Source organism: Erinaceus europaeus, chromosome 14 (genome assembly GCF_950295315.1).
Source record: "Erinaceus europaeus chromosome 14, mEriEur2.1, whole genome shotgun sequence".
Lineage (NCBI taxonomy): Eukaryota > Metazoa > Chordata > Mammalia > Eulipotyphla > Erinaceidae > Erinaceus > Erinaceus europaeus.
The window spans coordinates 41,662,226-41,682,776 of NC_080175.1; the positions used below are offsets into that span (position 1 = coordinate 41,662,226).

Consider the following 20,551-nt stretch of genomic DNA (forward strand, 5'->3'; position numbering starts at 1 on the left):
ACACACAAGTGACACACAAGTGAGACATAATGGAACTCAGCCCTTTGGAGCCTCTGTCCAAACCCTCACTTCCTGAGGCTGGAATAGGTCACCATGACTGTGAGATGAACAGCATGGGGGCACTTGGGTCTCTCCCAAGGCAGAAGAAGCTCTGGGCTGAGTCTTGCCATTGAGCCACTTTAGGGACCAATGTTCAGTCAGTGTTTCTCCCTCATCCCCGAGCAGAGGGAGCACGTAGCAGAGAGAGTTGGAGGCCCTAGGGAGAGTGTTTCAGAGGTTGTGCTTCCCACGCTCCTGAGCGGGTACCTCATCTGGTCAGCTATGACATGTCCACCAACGGACTCATGAGGGGCAATTACACAGAGGTTCAGGCTTCACTCCCTGTGTCCCTGTCTATGCAGAAATCCACCGTCAACACACTGCGCACATTGGGGGACACGCCAAGTGGCCTGTACCCAGGCGTGACCTCTGGGCATGTGCCCCCGAACTGCTTGGAGTCTGAGGCCTTGCAAGGAAAACATGTGGCCCTGCAAGGTACCAAGACCAGTGAGGAGACCTCCAAGCGCGAGGAGGAGCTGAAACCCGTGGAGCAGGTGAGCACCTGTTCCTGCCCACAGGCCCTCTGCAAGTGGGCCCGTGAAACGGGACGCCAGACAAAACATTTGGCTTGTCCACTCTGGGACAACTATGGGGCCTGGGGTGTGGGGCTGAATGATTGAGACATCAGTAAGTTTCCTCTAGAGAGTGTTGATAGGAGCACAGAGACGGAATGAGACAGTCACACAGTGAGAGAGAAATAGAGAGTGAGAGTGTTATCTGTACTTCCACATGCTGAGATCATCGCTGGACACTCCCTGACTGTGAGACACAGTGGTTCGCAATTTCCTCTGCTCAGAGTGGTTCTTAGGAGGAAGAAACTAAGAGAGAAACAGAGAGAGAGGGACATAAGAGAAATATGCCAGCGCTGGGACGGTGCCCGCTCCACCCTGCTCATAAGTACACACGCAGGAAAAGGAGCACTCAACCAGGAGAGATTTTCACTTCAGTCCAAGCTTTTCACAACCGAGTAGTGCTAGGAGTGACATTCAAGCCCCGTGGAATTCAGCCCATTGGAGCCTCTGTCCAAATCCTCACTTGCTGGGGGTGGTTAGGTCACCATGACAGTGAGGTGAGCAGACTGAGAGCACTTGGGTCTCTCCCAAGGCAGAAGAAGCTCTGGGCTGAGACTAGGCACTGAGCCATCTTGGAGACCAATGTGCAGTCAGTGCTTTTCCCTAAGCCATAGGGAAAGGGAGTGCCAAGCAGAGATGGGGGGCTGTGCTTATTTGAGAATGTTTTGACCGCATGCTCCCCACTCTCCTGAGTGGGTCCCTCATATGGTCAGCTCTGACTTGTCCACAAACTGGCTCATAAGGGGCTGAAAGACAAAGGCTCCCTTGGTCCCTGTCTCTGCAGTTGTACACAGTGCACACCATGGGGGATACACTGAGTGCCCTGTACTCAGAAGGGACCTCAGGGCAGGTGCTTCCCACCAGCATGCACGCTGAGCCAACGGTGGAGGCACATGTGGCCCTGCCGTGTGGTCAGCACACTACGCAAGACTCCACGTGTGAAAAGGAGCTGCAGCCTGCAGATCACGTGAGCACCGGTTTCTTCTTATCACCACATGTTCTCTGACCCTGGGCTGTGGCAACAAGAGGACAGGCAAATCATTTGCCTTGTTCACTGCTGCCCCAACTATGGGTGGCTGGGCTGAATATCTGAGACATCATTAAGTTTCCTCTAGAGATTGTTGATAGGAGCACAGAGATAGAATGAGAGAGTCACACAGTGAGCGAGAAATTGAGAGTGAGAGAGTGCTGTCTGTGCTTCCACATGCTGAGCTGATCAAAGGACACTCCATGACTCTGAGACTCATCAGGTGGCCATTTCCACGTGTCAGAGTGGATCTCAGTGGAGAGAGTCAAAGTGAGAAAGAGAGAGAGAGACAGAGAGAGAGAGAGAGAGGTGGGAGATAGAAGGAAAGAAAGAAAGGGTCCCAGCTCCTGTGTACTCATAAGTAAACACACAGGGCAAAAGAGCACACAAGTCAGGAGAGCTATGCAGTTCACTCCAAAGCTTTTCATAGCTGAGTAGTGCTAGGATTGACACACAAGCCTCATGGAACTCAGCCCATTGGAGCCTCTGTCCAAACCCTCACTTCCTGGGGCTGGAATAGGTCACCATGACTGTGAGATGAACAGCATGGGGGCACTTGGGTCTCTCCCAAGGCAGAAGAAGCTCTGGGCTGAGTCTTGCCATTGAGCCACTTTAGGGACCAATGTTCAGTCAGTGTTTCTCCCTCATCCCCGGGGAGAGGGAGCACCGAGCAGAGAGAGTTGGAGGCCCTAGGGAGAATGTTTCAGAGGTTGTGCTTCCCACGCTCCTGAACGGGTACCTCAACTGGTCAGCTGTGACACGTCCACCAACGGGCTCATGAGGGCCAATTACACAGAGGTTGGGGCTGCACTCCCTGTATCCCTGTCTCTGCAGAAATCCACCGTCGACACACTGCGCACATTGGGGGACACGCCAAGTGGCCTGTACCCAGGCGTGACCTCTGGGCATGAGCCCCCTAACTGCATGGAGTCAGAGGCCTTGCAGGGAAAACATGTGGCCCTGCAAGGTACCAAGAACAGTGAGGAGGACTCCAAGCGCGAGGAGGAGCTGAAACCCGTGGAGCAGGTGAGCACCTGTCCCTGGCCACAGGCCCTCTGCAAGTGGGCCCGTGAAACGGGACGCCAGACAAAACATTTGGTTTGTCCACTGCTGGCACAACTATGGGGGCTCGGGGCGGGGCTGAATGATTGAGACATCAGTAAGTTTCCTCTAGAGGATGTTGTTAGGAGCACAGAAACGGTATGAGACAGTCACACAGTGAGAGAGAAATAGAGAGTGAGAGTGTTATCTGTACTTCCACAAGCTGAGCTCATCACAGGACAACCCTGACTGTGAGACACAGTGGTTTGCAATTTCCTCTGCTCAGAGTGGTTCCTAGGAGGAAGAAACTAAGAGAGAAACTTAGAGAGAGGGACGTAAGAGAAATATGCCTGCGCTGGGACGGTACACGCTCCACCCTGCTCATAAGTACACATGCAGGAAAAGGAGCACTCAACCAGGAGAGATTTTCACTTCAGTCCAAGCTTGTCACAACCGAGTAGTGCTAGGAGTGACATTCAAGCCCCGTGGAATTCAGATTCGGAGCCTCTGTCCAAATCCTCACTTGCTGGGGGTGGTTAGGTCACCATGACAGTGAGGTGAGCAGACTGAGTGCACTTGGGTCTCTCCCAAGGCAGAAGAAGCTCTGGGCTGAGACTAGGCGTTGAGCCATCTTGGGGACCAATGTGCAGTCAGTGCTTTTCCCTAAGCCACAGGGAAAGGGAGCGCCAGGCAGAGATGGGGGGCTGGGGGGGCTTAGGTGAGAATGTTACAGAACACAAGCTTCCTGCTCTGCTGAGTGGGTCTCTCATATGGTCAGCTCTGACTTGTCCACAACCTGGCTCATAAGGGGCAGCTAGACAAAGGCACCCTCGGTCCCTGTCTCTGCAGTTGTACACAGTGCACACCGTGAGGGACACGCTGAGTGCCCTGTACCCAGAAGGGACCTCAGGGCAGGTGCTTCCCACCAGCATGCACGCTGAGCCAACGGTGGAGGCACATGTGGCCCTGCCTTGTGCTCAGCACACTATGCAAGAGTCGACGTGTGAAAAGGAGCTGCAGCCTGCAGATCACGTGAGCACCGGTTTCTTCCTATCACCACATGTTCTCTGACCTTGGGCTGTGGCAACAAGAGGACAGGCAAATCATTTGCCTTGTTCACTGCTGCCCCAACTATGGGTGGCTGGGCTGAATATCTGAGACATCATTAAGTTTCCTCTAGAGATTGTTGATAGGAGCACAGAGATAGAATGAGAGAGTCACACAGTGAGCGAGAAATTGAGAGTGAGAGAGTGCTGTCTGTGCTTCCACATGCTGAGCTGATCAAAGGACACTCCATGACTCTGAGACTCATCAGGTGGCCATTTCCACGTGTCAGAGTGGATCTCAGTGGAGAGAGTCAAAGTGAGAAAGAGAGAGAGAGACAGAGAGAGAGAGAGAGAGAGGTGGGAGATAGAAGGAAAGAAAGAAAGGGTCCCAGCTCCTGTGTACTCATAAGTAAACACACAGGGCAAAAGAGCACACAAGTCAGGAGAGCTATGCAGTTCACTCCAAAGCTTTTTATAGCTGAGTAGTGCTAGGAGTGACACACAAGTGACACACAAGTGAGACATAATGGAACTCAGCCCTTTGGAGCCTCTGTCCAAACCCTCACTTCCTGAGGCTGGAATAGGTCACCATGACTGTGAGATGAACAGCATGGGGGCACTTGGGTCTCTCCCAAGGCAGAAGAAGCTCTGGGCTGAGTCTTGCCATTGAGCCACTTTAGGGACCAATGTTCAGTCAGTGTTTCTCCCTCATCCCCGAGCAGAGGGAGCACGTAGCAGAGAGAGTTGGAGGCCCTAGGGAGAGTGTTTCAGAGGTTGTGCTTCCCACGCTCCTGAGCGGGTACCTCATCTGGTCAGCTATGACATGTCCACCAACGGACTCATGAGGGGCAATTACACAGAGGTTCAGGCTTCACTCCCTGTGTCCCTGTCTATGCAGAAATCCACCGTCAACACACTGCGCACATTGGGGGACACGCCAAGTGGCCTGTACCCAGGCGTGACCTCTGGGCATGTGCCCCCGAACTGCTTGGAGTCTGAGGCCTTGCAAGGAAAACATGTGGCCCTGCAAGGTACCAAGACCAGTGAGGAGACCTCCAAGCGCGAGGAGGAGCTGAAACCCGTGGAGCAGGTGAGCACCTGTTCCTGCCCACAGGCCCTCTGCAAGTGGGCCCGTGAAACGGGACGCCAGACAAAACATTTGGCTTGTCCACTCTGGGACAACTATGGGGCCTGGGGTGTGGGGCTGAATGATTGAGACATCAGTAAGTTTCCTCTAGAGAGTGTTGATAGGAGCACAGAGACGGAATGAGACAGTCACACAGTGAGAGAGAAATAGAGAGTGAGAGTGTTATCTGTACTTCCACATGCTGAGATCATCGCTGGACACTCCCTGACTGTGAGACACAGTGGTTCGCAATTTCCTCTGCTCAGAGTGGTTCTTAGGAGGAAGAAACTAAGAGAGAAACAGAGAGAGAGGGACATAAGAGAAATATGCCAGCGCTGGGACGGTGCCCGCTCCACCCTGCTCATAAGTACACACGCAGGAAAAGGAGCACTCAACCAGGAGAGATTTTCGCTTCAGTCCAAGCTTTTGACAGTGGAGTAGTGCTAGGAGTGACATTCAAGCCCCGTGGAATTCAGCCCATTGGAGCCTCTGTCCAAATCCTCACTTGCTGGGGGTGGTTAGGTCACCATGACAGTGAGGTGAGCAGACTGAGAGCACTTGGGTCTCTCCCAAGGCAGAAGAAGCTCTGGGCTGAGACTAGGCACTGAGCCATCTTGGAGACCAATGTGCAGTCAGTGCTTTTCCCTAAGCCATAGGGAAAGGGAGTGCCAAGCAGAGATGGGGGGCTGTGCTTATTTGAGAATGTTTTGACCGCATGCTCCCCACTCTCCTGAGTGGGTCCCTCATATGGTCAGCTCTGACTTGTCCACAAACTGGCTCATAAGGGGCTGAAAGACAAAGGCTCCCTTGGTCCCTGTCTCTGCAGTTGTACACAGTGCACACCATGGGGGATACACTGAGTGCCCTGTACTCAGAAGGGACCTCAGGGCAGGTGCTTCCCACCAGCATGCACGCTGAGCCAACGGTGGAGGCACATGTGGCCCTGCCGTGTGGTCAGCACACTACGCAAGACTCCACGTGTGAAAAGGAGCTGCAGCCTGCAGATCACGTGAGCACCGGTTTCTTCTTATCACCACATGTTCTCTGACCCTGGGCTGTGGCAACAAGAGGACAGGCAAATCATTTGCCTTGTTCACTGCTGCCCCAACTATGGGTGGCTGGGCTGAATATCTGAGACATCATTAAGTTTCCTCTAGAGATTGTTGATAGGAGCACAGAGATAGAATGAGAGAGTCACACAGTGAGCGAGAAATTGAGAGTGAGAGAGTGCTGTCTGTGCTTCCACATGCTGAGCTGATCAAAGGACACTCCATGACTCTGAGACTCATCAGGTGGCCATTTCCACGTGTCAGAGTGGATCTCAGTGGAGAGAGTCAAAGTGAGAAAGAGAGAGAGAGACAGAGAGAGAGAGAGAGAGGTGGGAGATAGAAGGAAAGAAAGAAAGGGTCCCAGCTCCTGTGTACTCATAAGTAAACACACAGGGCAAAAGAGCACACAAGTCAGGAGAGCTATGCAGTTCACTCCAAAGCTTTTCATAGCTGAGTAGTGCTAGGATTGACACACAAGCCTCATGGAACTCAGCCCATTGGAGCCTCTGTCCAAACCCTCACTTCCTGGGGCTGGAATAGGTCACCATGACTGTGAGATGAACAGCATGGGGGCACTTGGGTCTCTCCCAAGGCAGAAGAAGCTCTGGGCTGAGTCTTGCCATTGAGCCACTTTAGGGACCAATGTTCAGTCAGTGTTTCTCCCTCATCCCCGGGGAGAGGGAGCACCGAGCAGAGAGAGTTGGAGGCCCTAGGGAGAATGTTTCAGAGGTTGTGCTTCCCACGCTCCTGAACGGGTACCTCAACTGGTCAGCTGTGACACGTCCACCAACGGGCTCATGAGGGCCAATTACACAGAGGTTGGGGCTGCACTCCCTGTATCCCTGTCTCTGCAGAAATCCACCGTCGACACACTGCGCACATTGGGGGACACGCCAAGTGGCCTGTACCCAGGCGTGACCTCTGGGCATGAGCCCCCTAACTGCATGGAGTCAGAGGCCTTGCAGGGAAAACATGTGGCCCTGCAAGGTACCAAGAACAGTGAGGAGGACTCCAAGCGCGAGGAGGAGCTGAAACCCGTGGAACAGGTGAGCACCTGTCCCTGGCCACAGGCCCTCTGCAAGTGGGCCCGTGAAACGGGACGCCAGACAAAACATTTGGTTTGTCCACTGCTGGCACAACTATGGGGGCTCGGGGCGGGGCTGAATGATTGAGACATCAGTAAGTTTCCTCTAGAGGATGTTGTTAGGAGCACAGAAACGGTATGAGACAGTCACACAGTGAGAGAGAAATAGAGAGTGAGAGTGTTATCTGTACTTCCACAAGCTGAGCTCATCACAGGACAACCCTGACTGTGAGACACAGTGGTTTGCAATTTCCTCTGCTCAGAGTGGTTCTTAGGAGGAAGAAACTAAGAGAGAAACTTAGAGAGAGGGACGTAAGAGAAATATGCCTGCGCTGGGACGGTACACGCTCCACCCTGCTCATAAGTACACATGCAGGAAAAGGAGCACTCAACCAGGAGAGATTTTCACTTCAGTCCAAGCTTGTCACAACCGAGTAGTGCTAGGAGTGACATTCAAGCCCCGTGGAATTCAGATTCGGAGCCTCTGTCCAAATCCTCACTTGCTGGGGGTGGTTAGGTCACCATGACAGTGAGGTGAGCAGACTGAGTGCACTTGGGTCTCTCCCAAGGCAGAAGAAGCTCTGGGCTGAGACTAGGCGTTGAGCCATCTTGGGGACCAATGTGCAGTCAGTGCTTTTCCCTAAGCCACAGGGAAAGGGAGCGCCAGGCAGAGATGGGGGGCTGGGGGGGCTTAGGTGAGAATGTTACAGAACACAAGCTTCCTGCTCTGCTGAGTGGGTCTCTCATATGGTCAGCTCTGACTTGTCCACAACCTGGCTCATAAGGGGCAGCTAGACAAAGGCACCCTCGGTCCCTGTCTCTGCAGTTGTACACAGTGCACACCGTGAGGGACACGCTGAGTGCCCTGTACCCAGAAGGGACCTCAGGGCAGGTGCTTCCCACCAGCATGCACGCTGAGCCAACGGTGGAGGCACATGTGGCCCTGCCTTGTGCTCAGCACACTATGCAAGAGTCGACGTGTGAAAAGGAGCTGCAGCCTGCAGATCACGTGAGCACCGGTTTCTTCCTATCACCACATGTTCTCTGACCTTGGGCTGTGGCAACAAGAGGACAGGCAAATCATTTGCCTTGTTCACTGCTGCCCCAACTATGGGTGGCTGGGCTGAATATCTGAGACATCATTAAGTTTCCTCTAGAGATTGTTGATAGGAGCACAGAGATAGAATGAGAGAGTCACACAGTGAGCGAGAAATTGAGAGTGAGAGAGTGCTGTCTGTGCTTCCACATGCTGAGCTGATCAAAGGACACTCCATGACTCTGAGACTCATCAGGTGGCCATTTCCACGTGTCAGAGTGGATCTCAGTGGAGAGAGTCAAAGTGAGAAAGAGAGAGAGAGACAGAGAGAGAGAGAGAGAGAGGTGGGAGATAGAAGGAAAGAAAGAAAGGGTCCCAGCTCCTGTGTACTCATAAGTAAACACACAGGGCAAAAGAGCACACAAGTCAGGAGAGCTATGCAGTTCACTCCAAAGCTTTTTATAGCTGAGTAGTGCTAGGAGTGACACACAAGCCTCATGGAACTCAGCCCATTGGAGCCTCTGTCCAAACCCTCACTTCCTGGGGCTGGAATAGGTCACCATGACTGTGAGATGAACAGCATGGGGGCACTTGGGTCTCTCCCAAGGCAGAAGAAGCTCTGGGCTGAGTCTTGCCATTGAGCCAATTTAGGGACCAATGTGCAGTCAGTGTTTTCTCCTCAGCCACAGGAAAAAGGAGCATCAGGCATAGAAAATTGGGGAGCCTATTCAGTATTTGTCATATCATGTGATTCCCACTCTCCTGAGCGGGTCCCTCAGCTGGTCATCTGTGACATGCCTACAAAGTGGCTCTTGAAGGCAGATACACATATTTTTAGGCTGTGAATCCTTGTCCCTGTCTCTGCAGAAGATCACAGGGTAAACACTGGATACAGCGTGGTCGACACCAGGTATCCTATGCCCATATATGACCTCACCGAAGGTGCCTCCATCCAGCATTGATGCTGATTCCCCGCTGGAGGTACCTGTGCCCCTGTCAGGTGTCCAGGACAATATGGGGGACCCCAAGTGTGACAAGGAACTGCACCTTGTGGAGGATGTGAGCACCTATCCACACCTGTGCCTACAGGCCCTCTTCCTCTGTGCCCAAGGGACCTAGAGGCCAAACAAAATAGTCTTGTTCACTGCTACCTCAACTATGGGGTGGTGGGGCTGAATATCAGAGAGAACATTAAGTTTCCTCTAGAGATTGTTGATATGACCACAGAGTGGAATGGGAGGGTTCCACAGTGAGAGCGAAAGAGAGAGTGAGAGAGTGTTGTCTGTGCTTACACAGATGAGCTGATCATAGGAGACTCTATGAATGTGAGACACATCAGGTTGGCTATTCCCTCTTGTCAGTATGGATCTCAGGGGGGAGAGACTAAGAGAAAAACAGAGACAGAAAGAGAGAGACTGTGTTGGGACAAAAATACCAAAGTCCTGGGAGAGTCCCTGCTCCACCCTGTTCATAAGTGCACACCAAGCAAAAAAGTACATATATCAGAAGAGCTATTCAGTTCACTCCCAAAGCTTTTCACAATTGAGTGCTAGGAGTGACATCTCAGCCCTATGGAAATCAGCCCATTGGAGCCTCTGTCAAAACCCTCAATACCTGGGGATGGAATAGATCACAATGGGGGTGGGAAGAGCTGGACTGGGGCACTTGGGTCTCTCCCAAGGCAGATAAGAGGAGCTGAAACCTATGGAGGATATTAGTACCTGTCCCTTCCTAAGCCCACAGGCCCTCTGCCTCTTGAGTTGGGGGACCTGGAGGCCAGACAAAGCATTTGTCTTGTGCTCTGCTTCCCCAACTATCGGGTGACTGGGATGGATATCAGGGACATCATTATGTTTCCTCTAGAGATCATTGATACAAGCACAGAGATTGCATGAGAGTGTCACACAGTGAGAGAAAGAAATAGAGAGCGAGAGTGTGCTTACACAGATGTGCTGATCACAGGACACTCCAGGAGTGTGAGACACATCAGGTTGGCAATTTCCTCTTGTCAGAGTGGGTCTCAGTGGATAGCGACTAAAGGGAAAACAAAGAGAGAGAGTGTGTTGGGAGTAAGACACCAGAGCCCTGGGATTGTCCCAGCTCCACCCTGTTCATAAGGACACACCAGGCAAAAAAGCACATATGTCAGGAATGCTATTCAGTTCACTCCCAACACTTTTCCCAACTGATCGCTAGGAGTGACATCTCAGCCCCATGGAACTCAGCCCACTGGAGCCTCTGTCCAAACCCTTACTTCCTGGGCTTTGAATAGGTCACAATGTGGGTAAGATGATCAGGATGATCAGGATGGTGGCACTTGGGTCTCTCCCATGGCAGAATAAGCTCTGTGCTGAGACTGGCCCCTGAGCCTACTTGGGGACCACTGAGCAGTCAGTGCTGGTGGTCAGGGCTCTTCATGTTGGTGGAACGAGGTGCCGACTCAACAAGGACAACACCTGTGACAGGCTTACCTCTGTCTCTCTCATCTCCAGAGTGTCTCCCTGTTCCTAAGCTGCCAGCACTGGTTGTGGCCCCAGAGCCACTCCCCATGGAAGTTGCCCCCACATCTGAAGAGGGCTGCTTTGTGTCGTTTATTCAAACCCCACTTTACCTCTTAAGGAAATTTGTCTTCTCTTACATGTCAGTCTGAATAAAGTCTCTATGGATCCACTTCCAGGGTGCTGTAGTCAGTCACAAGCCATTCACTATCCACTCCACAGGGTCATAGAATATTCCATAACACGACTGATCCCAACACAAGCACTGAGCCCAGGGCAAACCTACCCCACGCCCCCCCCCCCCATTCTTTCTCTGCAGACACTCCTTCCCTGCCAGTCCCCTGAGCAGCTGCAAGGCCAACGCATCCCAACCTCACTTTGTTGTACTCCCCAGCCCCAGGCCTGATCCCCACATACCCCCTCCTGTCCCCTCCCCTGAGGGATATCCTGATCCTGCTTGGGGCACAGGTGGGCAATGTGCAGAGTGGCTACATCCCAGGAACAGAGAACTGTCCTCCTCATGGAGCACCTCAGGCTCACAGAGACTGGGAGTGTCTTCCATGGGGACACTCAGCCTGTGGCTTCAACTCCTGGGGAATTTATGAAATAGAAACATGATAAGAACATAGGATAAGAGGGGTACAGTCCCCACCACCAGAGCTCCATATCCCATCCCATCCCCTGCTAGCTTTCCTATTCTTTTTTTTTAAATTTATTTATAAAACGGAAACACTGACAAGACCATAGGATAAGAGGGGAACAATTTCCACCAGAAAAGTTTTCCTGTTCTTTAACTCTCTGGGAGTATGTAACTCTCTGGGAGTATGGACCCAGGGTCATTATGGGGTGCAGAAGGTGGAAGGTCTGGCTTCTGTAATTGTTTCCCCTTCCCCACTGAACATGGGCGATGACAGGTCAATCCATACTCCCAGCCTATCTCTCTCTTTCCCTAGTGGGGCCGGGCTCTGAGGAAGTGGAGCTCCAGGACACATTGGTGGGGTCATCTGCCCAGGGAAGCCCGGTTGGCATCATAGTAGCATCTGGAACCTGGTGGGGGAAAAGGAGCTAACATATAAAGCCATGCAGACTGTTGATTAATCAAGAACCTAAAGGCTGGAATATTGTAGATCAAGATTTGGGGTCTCTGTTTTGGAAATAGTAGTAGGTTTATTTTATATTCCAGAGGGCCCATGACTAGACTAGTTTCTTTCCTGAGCCTAACCTCTGATATGCAGGTGGAAACAAGTTATTATCTGGGGAGATGATGTCATGGCTGGAAAAGGGGCTAGAAAGCTGGATCAGGGAAGAGAGTTGCTCCCAAATATGGGGAAAGTGTATAAATATTGTTGACTGTAAACACCATTGATTTAAAGTGGGGCCTATATTCAGCATAGGAGTATGTAACCTATGTAACCTCTAAATCCCTGTAGGTTCCAACTTGTATTCTATGGTCATCAGGAGGAACATTCCGAGTTGCACCAATTTCATGACGCATCTCCTTCAGGTTTTAGATATGTTATCCAGCCCCCATTTGGAGCATGAACATTCACTACCATTGTTGTTCCACATTGAGGGCAAGGCCCTATAGGGGCCTGCAAAGGGGGGCATTATGTTGTTCCTGATGGAGATGACCAGTGATAATGGAAGGGGGATCTATTCAAGGTCTAGGCTCATCGTGTTTATGTGGGAATCCCAGGACTCCCTTACTAGGGCCACAGCTGATGAGGTGGCCTGATGGTGACAAAAGAAAGAGTCATCAATAAAGTATGCTAGTCTCTTGCCCTTATTCAGCTTTTGTAATCCTTACTTTGACAAGGTTAGTTTTGGAGTGACTGAGGGAAGTAATAGGAAGGAGGTGAGGAGGATATCTAGGTCTAAGTAGAAACTATTTCCTTAGGTACTTTAAGGTGTCTTTTCAGGTCTTTCTATTTGCTTGCTTCATTGTTGACTCACTGCAAACTATTCTTCACTTTCACCTTAAGGTATATATTTTTCCCTAGATTATGGACACGTGTGTGTACATCTGCCCTATCTCATGGGACCTAGTCTATATGTAGGTTTTGAGGCTTTGTTAGGAAGTGGACCACCCAAAATGGAATTAGGGAGTCCTATGTGAAAAAGTTCTTACCCGAGTAATGAGGCTGAAAGGTTGACATTCCATGCCTGCCATCTCTGGACACAGTCTGAAGTGAAGCATGCCGAGGTGGTACTCATTGCATTGAAAAGGTTGGGATCAGCAGATGCAGTATCAGTTGGTATGAGTTGAGAGAAGCATGCTGGAAAGTGAGCCCTACCCTAGAGGATCCAGGACAGGGAGGAATTTGGGCTTTATAGAGGAAGTGGGAGGTTCCTGTTGTCTTAGGGTTTAAGAAGGCAATAGATAGTTATTGCTATAATCACACTGTTTGGCAATTGGATTGACTTTGAAAATCCATTGTTAGAATTTGCTGTGTCATACACGACCTCACCATAATTTGTCCTCTGATGATATATATATATATCTTATAAAGTAATGCCACTAGTTGCTTCTGCTCTCCTAGTCTAAGCTTTTTAAGAGAGTCAACATTTCAAAGACTCAACCTATGGTCTGTGCATTAAAAAGTTTGAGACATTCAATTAATTTTCCCCTCCCATATTCATTAAATAGTGATTTATATGACTACAAATTAATAGAAGTGTACATAAACAGCATTCCCACCACCAAAAGACTGTGTTCCATCCCATCCTCCTCCCACCTACCCCAATGAAGCTAAACATCCACCCTCACCCTCCACCCAGAGACTTTTACTTTGGTGCCCTACTCCAAACTCAGTCAGATCCTGCTTTGAGTCTCACTTTCTGTTCTTCGTTCTCAATTTCTGTTCATGAGAGCAGTCATCCCATACTCGTCTTTGTCTTTCTGACTTAGCTCACTTAACATAATTCCTTCTAGCTCCATCCAGATAGGTCAGAGAAGGTAGATTCATTGTTCTTAATAGCTGCATAGTTTTCTATTGTGTAAATATACCATGCTTTCTCAGCCATTCATCTGTTCTGGGCACCTGGGCTGCTTCCAGGTTTTAGCTATTACAAATTGTGCTGCTATGAACATAGGTGTACACATATCTTTTTGGTTGGGTGTTATGGAGTCCTTGAGTTATATCCCTAGGAGAGGAATTACTGGGTCATATGGAAGGTCCATGTCTAGCCTTATGAGAGTTCTCCAGACTGCCCCTCACAGAGGTGGGACCAATTTACATTCCCACCAGCAGTGCAGAAGGGCTGCTTCTCCCCACAGACTCTCCAGCATTTGTTGCTGCTGTCCTTTTTGATGTATGCCATTCTCACAAGGGTGAAGTGGTAGCTCAGTGTTGTCTTTATTTGCATTTCTCTGACAATTAGTGACTTGGAGCAATTTTTCATGTTAGCCTTTTGGATCTCTTAAGTAGTGAATATTCTTTTCATATCCTCTGCTCATTTTGGGATGGGGTCATTTGGCTTTTTGTTGCTGAGATTTCTGAGCTCTGTGTATATTTTGGTTATTAGTCTCTTGTCTGAAATATGACATGTGAAGATCTTCTCCCATTCTGTGAGGTGTCTCTTTGAGTAATGGTTTCTTTCGCTCTGCAGAAGCTCTTCAATTTGATGTAGCCCCATTGATTTGTCTTTTAGTCTTCCTTGCAATTGGATGTGTATCATCAAAGATGTCCTTGAGATTTAGGTGGAAACGTGTTCCACCAGTGTTTTCCTCTACTTTTTGATGGTTTCTGGCCTAACATCCAGGGCTTTGATCCATTTGGAGTTGAATGGACTCAAGCCAGTGCCACATGGCCAGCACTGGGGCCTCTGGGGGTCCTGCTCAGGGCCCTGGTCCTCCTCTGGACACAGCAAATGTGACATCTCTGTTGGGAGGGACGTGTCATTCAGTCACTGTATGGTCTCTGAGCTGTGAGAAGTGGCTCTTTTACATTTTATTTTTATTTTATTAGAGATAGAGAGAAATCAAGAGGAAATGGGGAGGTTCGGAGGGAGAGAGACAGACACACACCAGCAACATTGCTCCACCACTCCTGAAGCCTCTTCCCCCCTGCAGGTAGGGAGCTGAGGCTTGAAACCTGGTCCATGAGCTTGCTAGCAAATGCTCTACCAGCAGTGCTCTCTCCAGGCCCCTGAGAAGTGGCTTTGCCACTGCTAGCAGGAAGCTTCCAGGGTCAGTGTGTGGCCTGACAAGTGCCAGGAGGCTCTGTGGTTTGCATCCTGTGGGCAGGGACAAGGCAGAGGCCCACCTGATAAGACATGAGCCAGGGCCTCACACACAGGTCACCGCACAGCCACGGGGCCGACCTCCTCATTCAGAGAGAAAGGGAGCGACATTGGAGCTTCCCCTGATGCAGAAGCATCTCTCCTGCAGTGCTGGGCTGAAATCTGGACCCAGGGCACTTAACACTCTTTTGAGGCTCCATGCCAGTGTTAAGACTGCACTCGGTGATACTGCAGAGAACCACCAGGTGGCACCGTGCTCTTACTAACAGCTGAGCTATCACCCAATCTACTGAGGAAACAAAACCACATGTGTGGGCACCAGCATGCTGGGTGCTTCTGGTCTCTGCTCCAGGCTGCCCTGCACTCTGGTCCCCAAGGACTTGCAAATCCCCTCACCGCCAGCAAGGAGCAGCCTCTGCAACGTCAGTCCTCAACTCAAGGGCACAGGTCGCTGCCAGCAGAGCAGGGAGGGATGCAGAGGAGCAGGAGACAGCAGCTGCACAGCCATAAGGGGACAGAGGGGGAAGAGGAAAAGCAAGCAGCTGAGGTGCCTGAGCATCAGAGATCATTGAGGCGCATCTCAGCCCCCTCTGTTCCAAGCACCTGCTCCCTTTCCAGAAATGGTCCCCAGGGTGTGGTGCTCAGAGTGCCGCTGGCCTCTGCCCTACTGCCCACAGAGCTGCAAGGGGCTCTGGGAGGGGCTGCTTGGCTCTGGACTTGCCTAGCTCATCACCTCCTCATGTTTAAAGAATAGATGGACTTGGTGACTTCCCCCACCATCTATGGGGACAGTATTTGGGGAGCATGAAGAGGTACTGGCTGTGGAATAAAGGGGTGAGCAGTGTTTGGAGAAGAGCAGACAAGCACGGCCCACCTCACACCTGGGGTGTGTGCTTGTGTCAGGATTCAAGGTGCAGATGACCGAGTGTGGTGACGAGTGACACCCGATGATGCCCGGCTCTCTACAGGGAAAAGAAGGAGAAAAAGAATAATCACTGGCGAAAAAAATATATAATTAAAAAAGAGGGATCACTGGGCTGGGGAGACAGCATATGGTACTGCAAAAAGATTCCCATGCCTGAGGTCCCAGGTTTAATCCCCAGCACAACCATGAGCCAGAACTGAGAAGGACTCTGGTGTCTGTGTGTGTGTGTGTGTGTGTGTGTGTGTGTGTGTGTGTGTGTATACACGTATCTGCATCCATTAAGTGTATTTTTAAATTTCTTTATAGTAGGATTAATGTACAGTAAAGTACAATATTTTGTGCATGTGTAATATTTCCCATTTTTCTACATAACAACTCAGCCCCCACTAGATCCTCCTCTGCCATCATGTTTCAGGACCCCAACTTTCCCCTGACCCCAAAATCTTTTTTCTTTGGTGCAATACACCCATTACATGTTTTTAAAAAATATATCACAACTGCAGGTCATGCCTACTGCTAGTCAGGAAAGCACAGAGACAGACTTTCAATGGTTCCTGACAGCCATCACAGAACAAACCGCAGGTGGAAAGAGGCTGATGAGCTCGCTGGCTACCACCTCGCCCACTGTCACACACACTTACCCCCATATGTGCTCACTGTTTCCAATCTCTGCATCCAAGTCCATGTTCCCTCAGAGCACTCTGGGCTCAGCCACTGCTGCTGGGCTCAAGTGCTTCTCAGCCTATGCCCATCTTCAATACACTGAAATCTAGGTAAAATTGCTTCCAATTATCACACCCCAAACACAAGCGTCACAGGATCAGCTACTGGGGGCTTTTTCCTTCACCCCCAAATATCTCTGGCTTCTGCTGACACCTAGACCCTGTCTCCAGAGTCCACTGGTCAGCAGATGGAGGTGGCCTGGTGAGTCCCCAACACTGACCTGAAATGGAGTCTGAACTGGCATGGTTACCTGTGTCACTTCATCTGCCCCAGGGATACCAGAAGGCAGATATTGGGCTCTGCCACGCCTACACCTTTAAATGGAGATCTGTTCTCCCTAAATGTCTCCTGTCTGCCCCTAGGCCAGCATTAAGCATCCTCTGCAGACAGCCCTGAACACAGGCTTTCTCTCACCCTCCATCAGAGCTTTGTTTTCCCTGAGATGCTGAAGTGTTCTTGGCACAGAAAGTTCTCTGCATCCTTGTGTGGGTGCACAATCCAATCTGGCTCTCAGGAGACCCCCCAAAGATTCCCCAACCTGCCAAGGCCCCTAGAACAGCTGCCTCCTTCCAGGTGCTAGGGGAGGGGGTTTAGGCATCTCGATGGAGACTGAGGTCACCCTGAGTGCCCAAATCACTTCCAGTTTGATGTTCAGAGTGATGCAGAAAGCACAGTGAGCCCCTGGGGACATTGGCAGCCTGGAGACAGTGTCCCTGCTATCCCCACTGAGGCCTTTCTCAGCAACTCTGCCTGCCCGCAAGTGGGGGTGGAGGATGAGCCCAGATTACAGAGCCAGCAGCAATCCCAGCAGAAACCTGAGGACATGTTGGTGGAAGGAAGGGAGGAGGGAAGGAAGGAAGGAAGGAAGGAAGGAAGGAAGGAAGGAAGGAAGGAAGGAAGGGAAGGGAGAGATGAACAGATGGAGGGAGGGAGGGAGGAAGGGAGGGAGGGAGAGAGGGAGGGACAGGCTTTTCTGAACCTCCTAAAGACAGGATGGTCCCTTCCCACTGGCAAATACTTATGTGAAGCACAGGTCCTTGTCCTCACTCTGGATGCTCTCAGGGGACATGTGACCAAGGACCAGGGGCAGTGAGAGGACAGCAGCAGGAGACGGTGGAGGAAATGGAAATGGGGTGACAGTAGCCTATTGGGGTGGCTCACCCGGTAGAGTGCACACTTGCCCCTGCACCAGGAACAGTCTGAGCCCCCCGCATCCCAAGTGAGGATCATGGACAGAACACAGGGAAGGTTCATGAGTGGTGGAGCAGAGCTATGACGTCTTTCCTCTCTATCTCTGCCCTTCCCCCTCCCCTGACTCTAAAATATAAAGGAGAATCCAGTGTGCAGTCTTGAAACCCTAGTGGTTAGAATTTTTTAACTCTTATTTTTTTTGTTTATAAAAAGGAAACATTGACAAAACCATAGGATAAAAGCGGTACAACTCCACACAGTTGCCACCATCAGAACTCTGTATCCCATCCCCTCCCCGATAGCTTTCTTATTCTTTCATCCTCTGTGAGTAAGGACCCAAGGTCATTGAGGGATGTAAAAGGTGGAAGGTCTGGATTCTGTAATTGTTTCCCCACTGAACATGGGCATTGGCAGGTCAATCCATACTCCCAGCCTGTTCTCTCTCTCCCTAGTGGGTGGGGCTCTGGGGAAGCAGAGCTACAGGACACAGTGGTGGGGTTGTCTGTCCAGAGAATTCTGGTCAGCATCATGCAAGCAGCTGGTGGCTGAAAATAGAGTTAACATACAAAGCCAAACAAACTGTTAACCAATCATAAACCTTAAGGCTGGAATAGTGCAGGTGAAGAATTAGGGGCGTCCTCCGTTTTGTAGATAGCTAGTAGGCATATTTTAGTTATATTCCAAAGGGCCTGTGGCTATACTAGTTGTTGTTTTTTTTCCCTGAGCCTGAAATCTGATATGCAGGTGGATCCAAGTTATTGTCTGGCAAGATGATGTCATGGCTGGAAAAAATACCAGAAAGCTGGATCAGGGAAGAAAGTTGTGCCCTAATATGGGAAAGGGGTATAAATATTGTTGACTATAAACCCCATTGATGCTGTGATCTGGGGCCCATATTCAGCTCACGAGCCTATGTGACCTCTGCATCCCTGTACATCTGAGCTCAAAGCTTAGACCAGGGAGAACAGAAGCAACCAGTGGCATAGCTATATACAAATAATGTCAAAGGACATAAATTATGGAGATGTTGTGTATGATATAGCAAATCCTAACAAAGGGGTATTTCAAAGTTAACCCAACTGCCAAATAATACGATTATAGAAATAACTATCTATTGTCTTCTTAAACCCTAAGACAGCAGGAACCTCCCACTTCCTCTATATTTCCCCCATTCCTGGAACCTCTAGGGTGGGGCTCATTTTCCTGCATGGCTCTCTCAATTCATACCAAATGATATTGCATCCACCAGTCCCAACCTAATCAATGCAAGGAGTACCACCTCAGCATGCTTCACTTCAGACTGTGTCCAGAGACTTCAGGCATGGGTTGTCAACCCTTCAGCCTCATTACTCGGGTGAGACCTTTCCTTTCATAGGATTCTCTAATTCCATTCCAGGTGGTTCACTTCCTAACAAAGTCCCAAACCTAGATATAGACCAGGTCCCCTGAGATAGAGCATATGTTCACATGTATCCATAAATGAGGGCAAAATATATACCTGAAAGCAAAAGTAAACAATAGTCCGCAGTGAGTCAGTATAAAGTTCATAATGAAATAGTGTCTATTTATACTTAGATAACCTCCTCACCTATTTCCTATTACAGTTCTCTCACTCACTCCAAAGCTAACCATATCAAAGCAAGTACTGCAAAAGCTGAATAAGGGCAACAAACTGGCATGCTTTAACGATGACTCTTTAGTCATATCAGGCCACCCCATCAGTCGGGGCCCTAGTCGGGGAGTCCTGAGATTCCCAAACAGACATGATGGGAATCCTAGACCTCAAATAAATCCCTTTCTCCATTGTTACTGGTCATCTCTATCAGGAACAACACAATAGACCCCTCTGTGGGCCCCTATAGGACTTTGCCCTCAACTTGGATCAACAATGGTAGAGAATGTTCCATCCTCTGAAGGGAGGATGGACAACATGCTCTATGCTACACCTGAGGAAGATGGTTCGATATTGGGGCAGCTTGGAATGTTCCTACTCATGAACACAGAATAATTTTTAGTTTTTAGTTTTTATACTACAGAATTATATGTTGACAGGTGTTTGAATCCAAACCATTCCCACCTCCAGAGTTCTGAATCCTCACTCTCCCCACTGCAATCCACCACAGTTCCCCTAGAGTTGTAGGCACGGGCCAGCCATCATCTCTACAACTATCTGTCCACATTTATACAAAGTTGCCCCTTCTTTTCCTGATTCAATCCTCTCTTTCCCTCTAAACCACTCATGACATTATAACTACCTCCATATGTCCCTCCCCTTTTCCTTCTCTCTCTCTGGGTGCTGATGGAGCTGGAGTGCAGAGTCCTCTTACCTTCATCCTATCACTTCTCCCCCGCTGGAAGCATGCATCAAGGTTGTTTACGGGAAGCAGAAGGTAGGAGTTCTAGCTTCTGCAGCTGCTTCTCTGCTGAGCATGGGCGTTGACAGGTCGATCCATACCCCTGGCATGTTTTTATCTTTCCCTGGTAGACCAGAGCTCCGGAGATGCGAGGGTCCAGGACATACTGGTGAAGTCATCTGCCCAGAAAAGTCGGGGTAGAGTCATGATAACATCTGTAGCCTGGTGTCTGGAAGATGGCATAATCTAAGTTAAGACAAGATGGTTAATGAACAGGAACCAGAAATGAGGATCAGAACAGATGAGATTAGGGATTTTAGGGTAGAAGAAAGCTAGGAGAACCATTTTAGGCATGTTCCTGGGAGCATACAACTATAGTACTTTTGCCTGAATTTGGTAGCTAGCCTGAGGTTGGATGGGGATATTGTCTGAGAGAATGGTGTCAGAGTGAAGAAAAGGGCCAGAAAGTTGGATTAGGGAAGGGAGTAGCTCCCATTCTTGTAAAAAAAAAATGTGGCTAAAATTAACTACTTACCTC

The 20,551-nt window shown here is 50.0% G+C and overlaps 1 protein-coding gene across 1 annotated transcript; it reads left to right on the forward strand.

Annotated features, from left to right (window-relative positions):
- Positions 1 to 93: 93 nt before the first annotated feature.
- On the forward strand, positions 94 to 3,810 carry LOC132532860 (uncharacterized). The gene is made up of 5 exons (XM_060172243.1): positions 94 to 99; positions 402 to 593; positions 1,456 to 1,577; positions 2,451 to 2,724; positions 3,589 to 3,810. Exons 1-5 carry the CDS (start codon positions 94 to 96, stop codon positions 3,808 to 3,810), a joined length of 816 nt encoding a protein of 271 aa, XP_060028226.1.
- The last annotated feature ends 16,741 nt before the right edge of the window (positions 3,811 to 20,551 follow it).

What these genes read in the sequence shown, in the direction of transcription:
- LOC132532860 (XM_060172243.1), top strand. An exon ending in AGCTGAAACCCGTGGAGCAG is followed by an intron (nt 594 to 1,455) that starts GTGAGCACCTGT and finishes CTGTCTCTGCAG; the next exon opens with TTGTACACAGTGCACACCAT. An exon ending in GAGGCACATGTGGCCCTGCC is followed by an intron (nt 1,578 to 2,450) that starts GTGTGGTCAGCA and finishes TCAACTGGTCAG; the next exon opens with CTGTGACACGTCCACCAACG.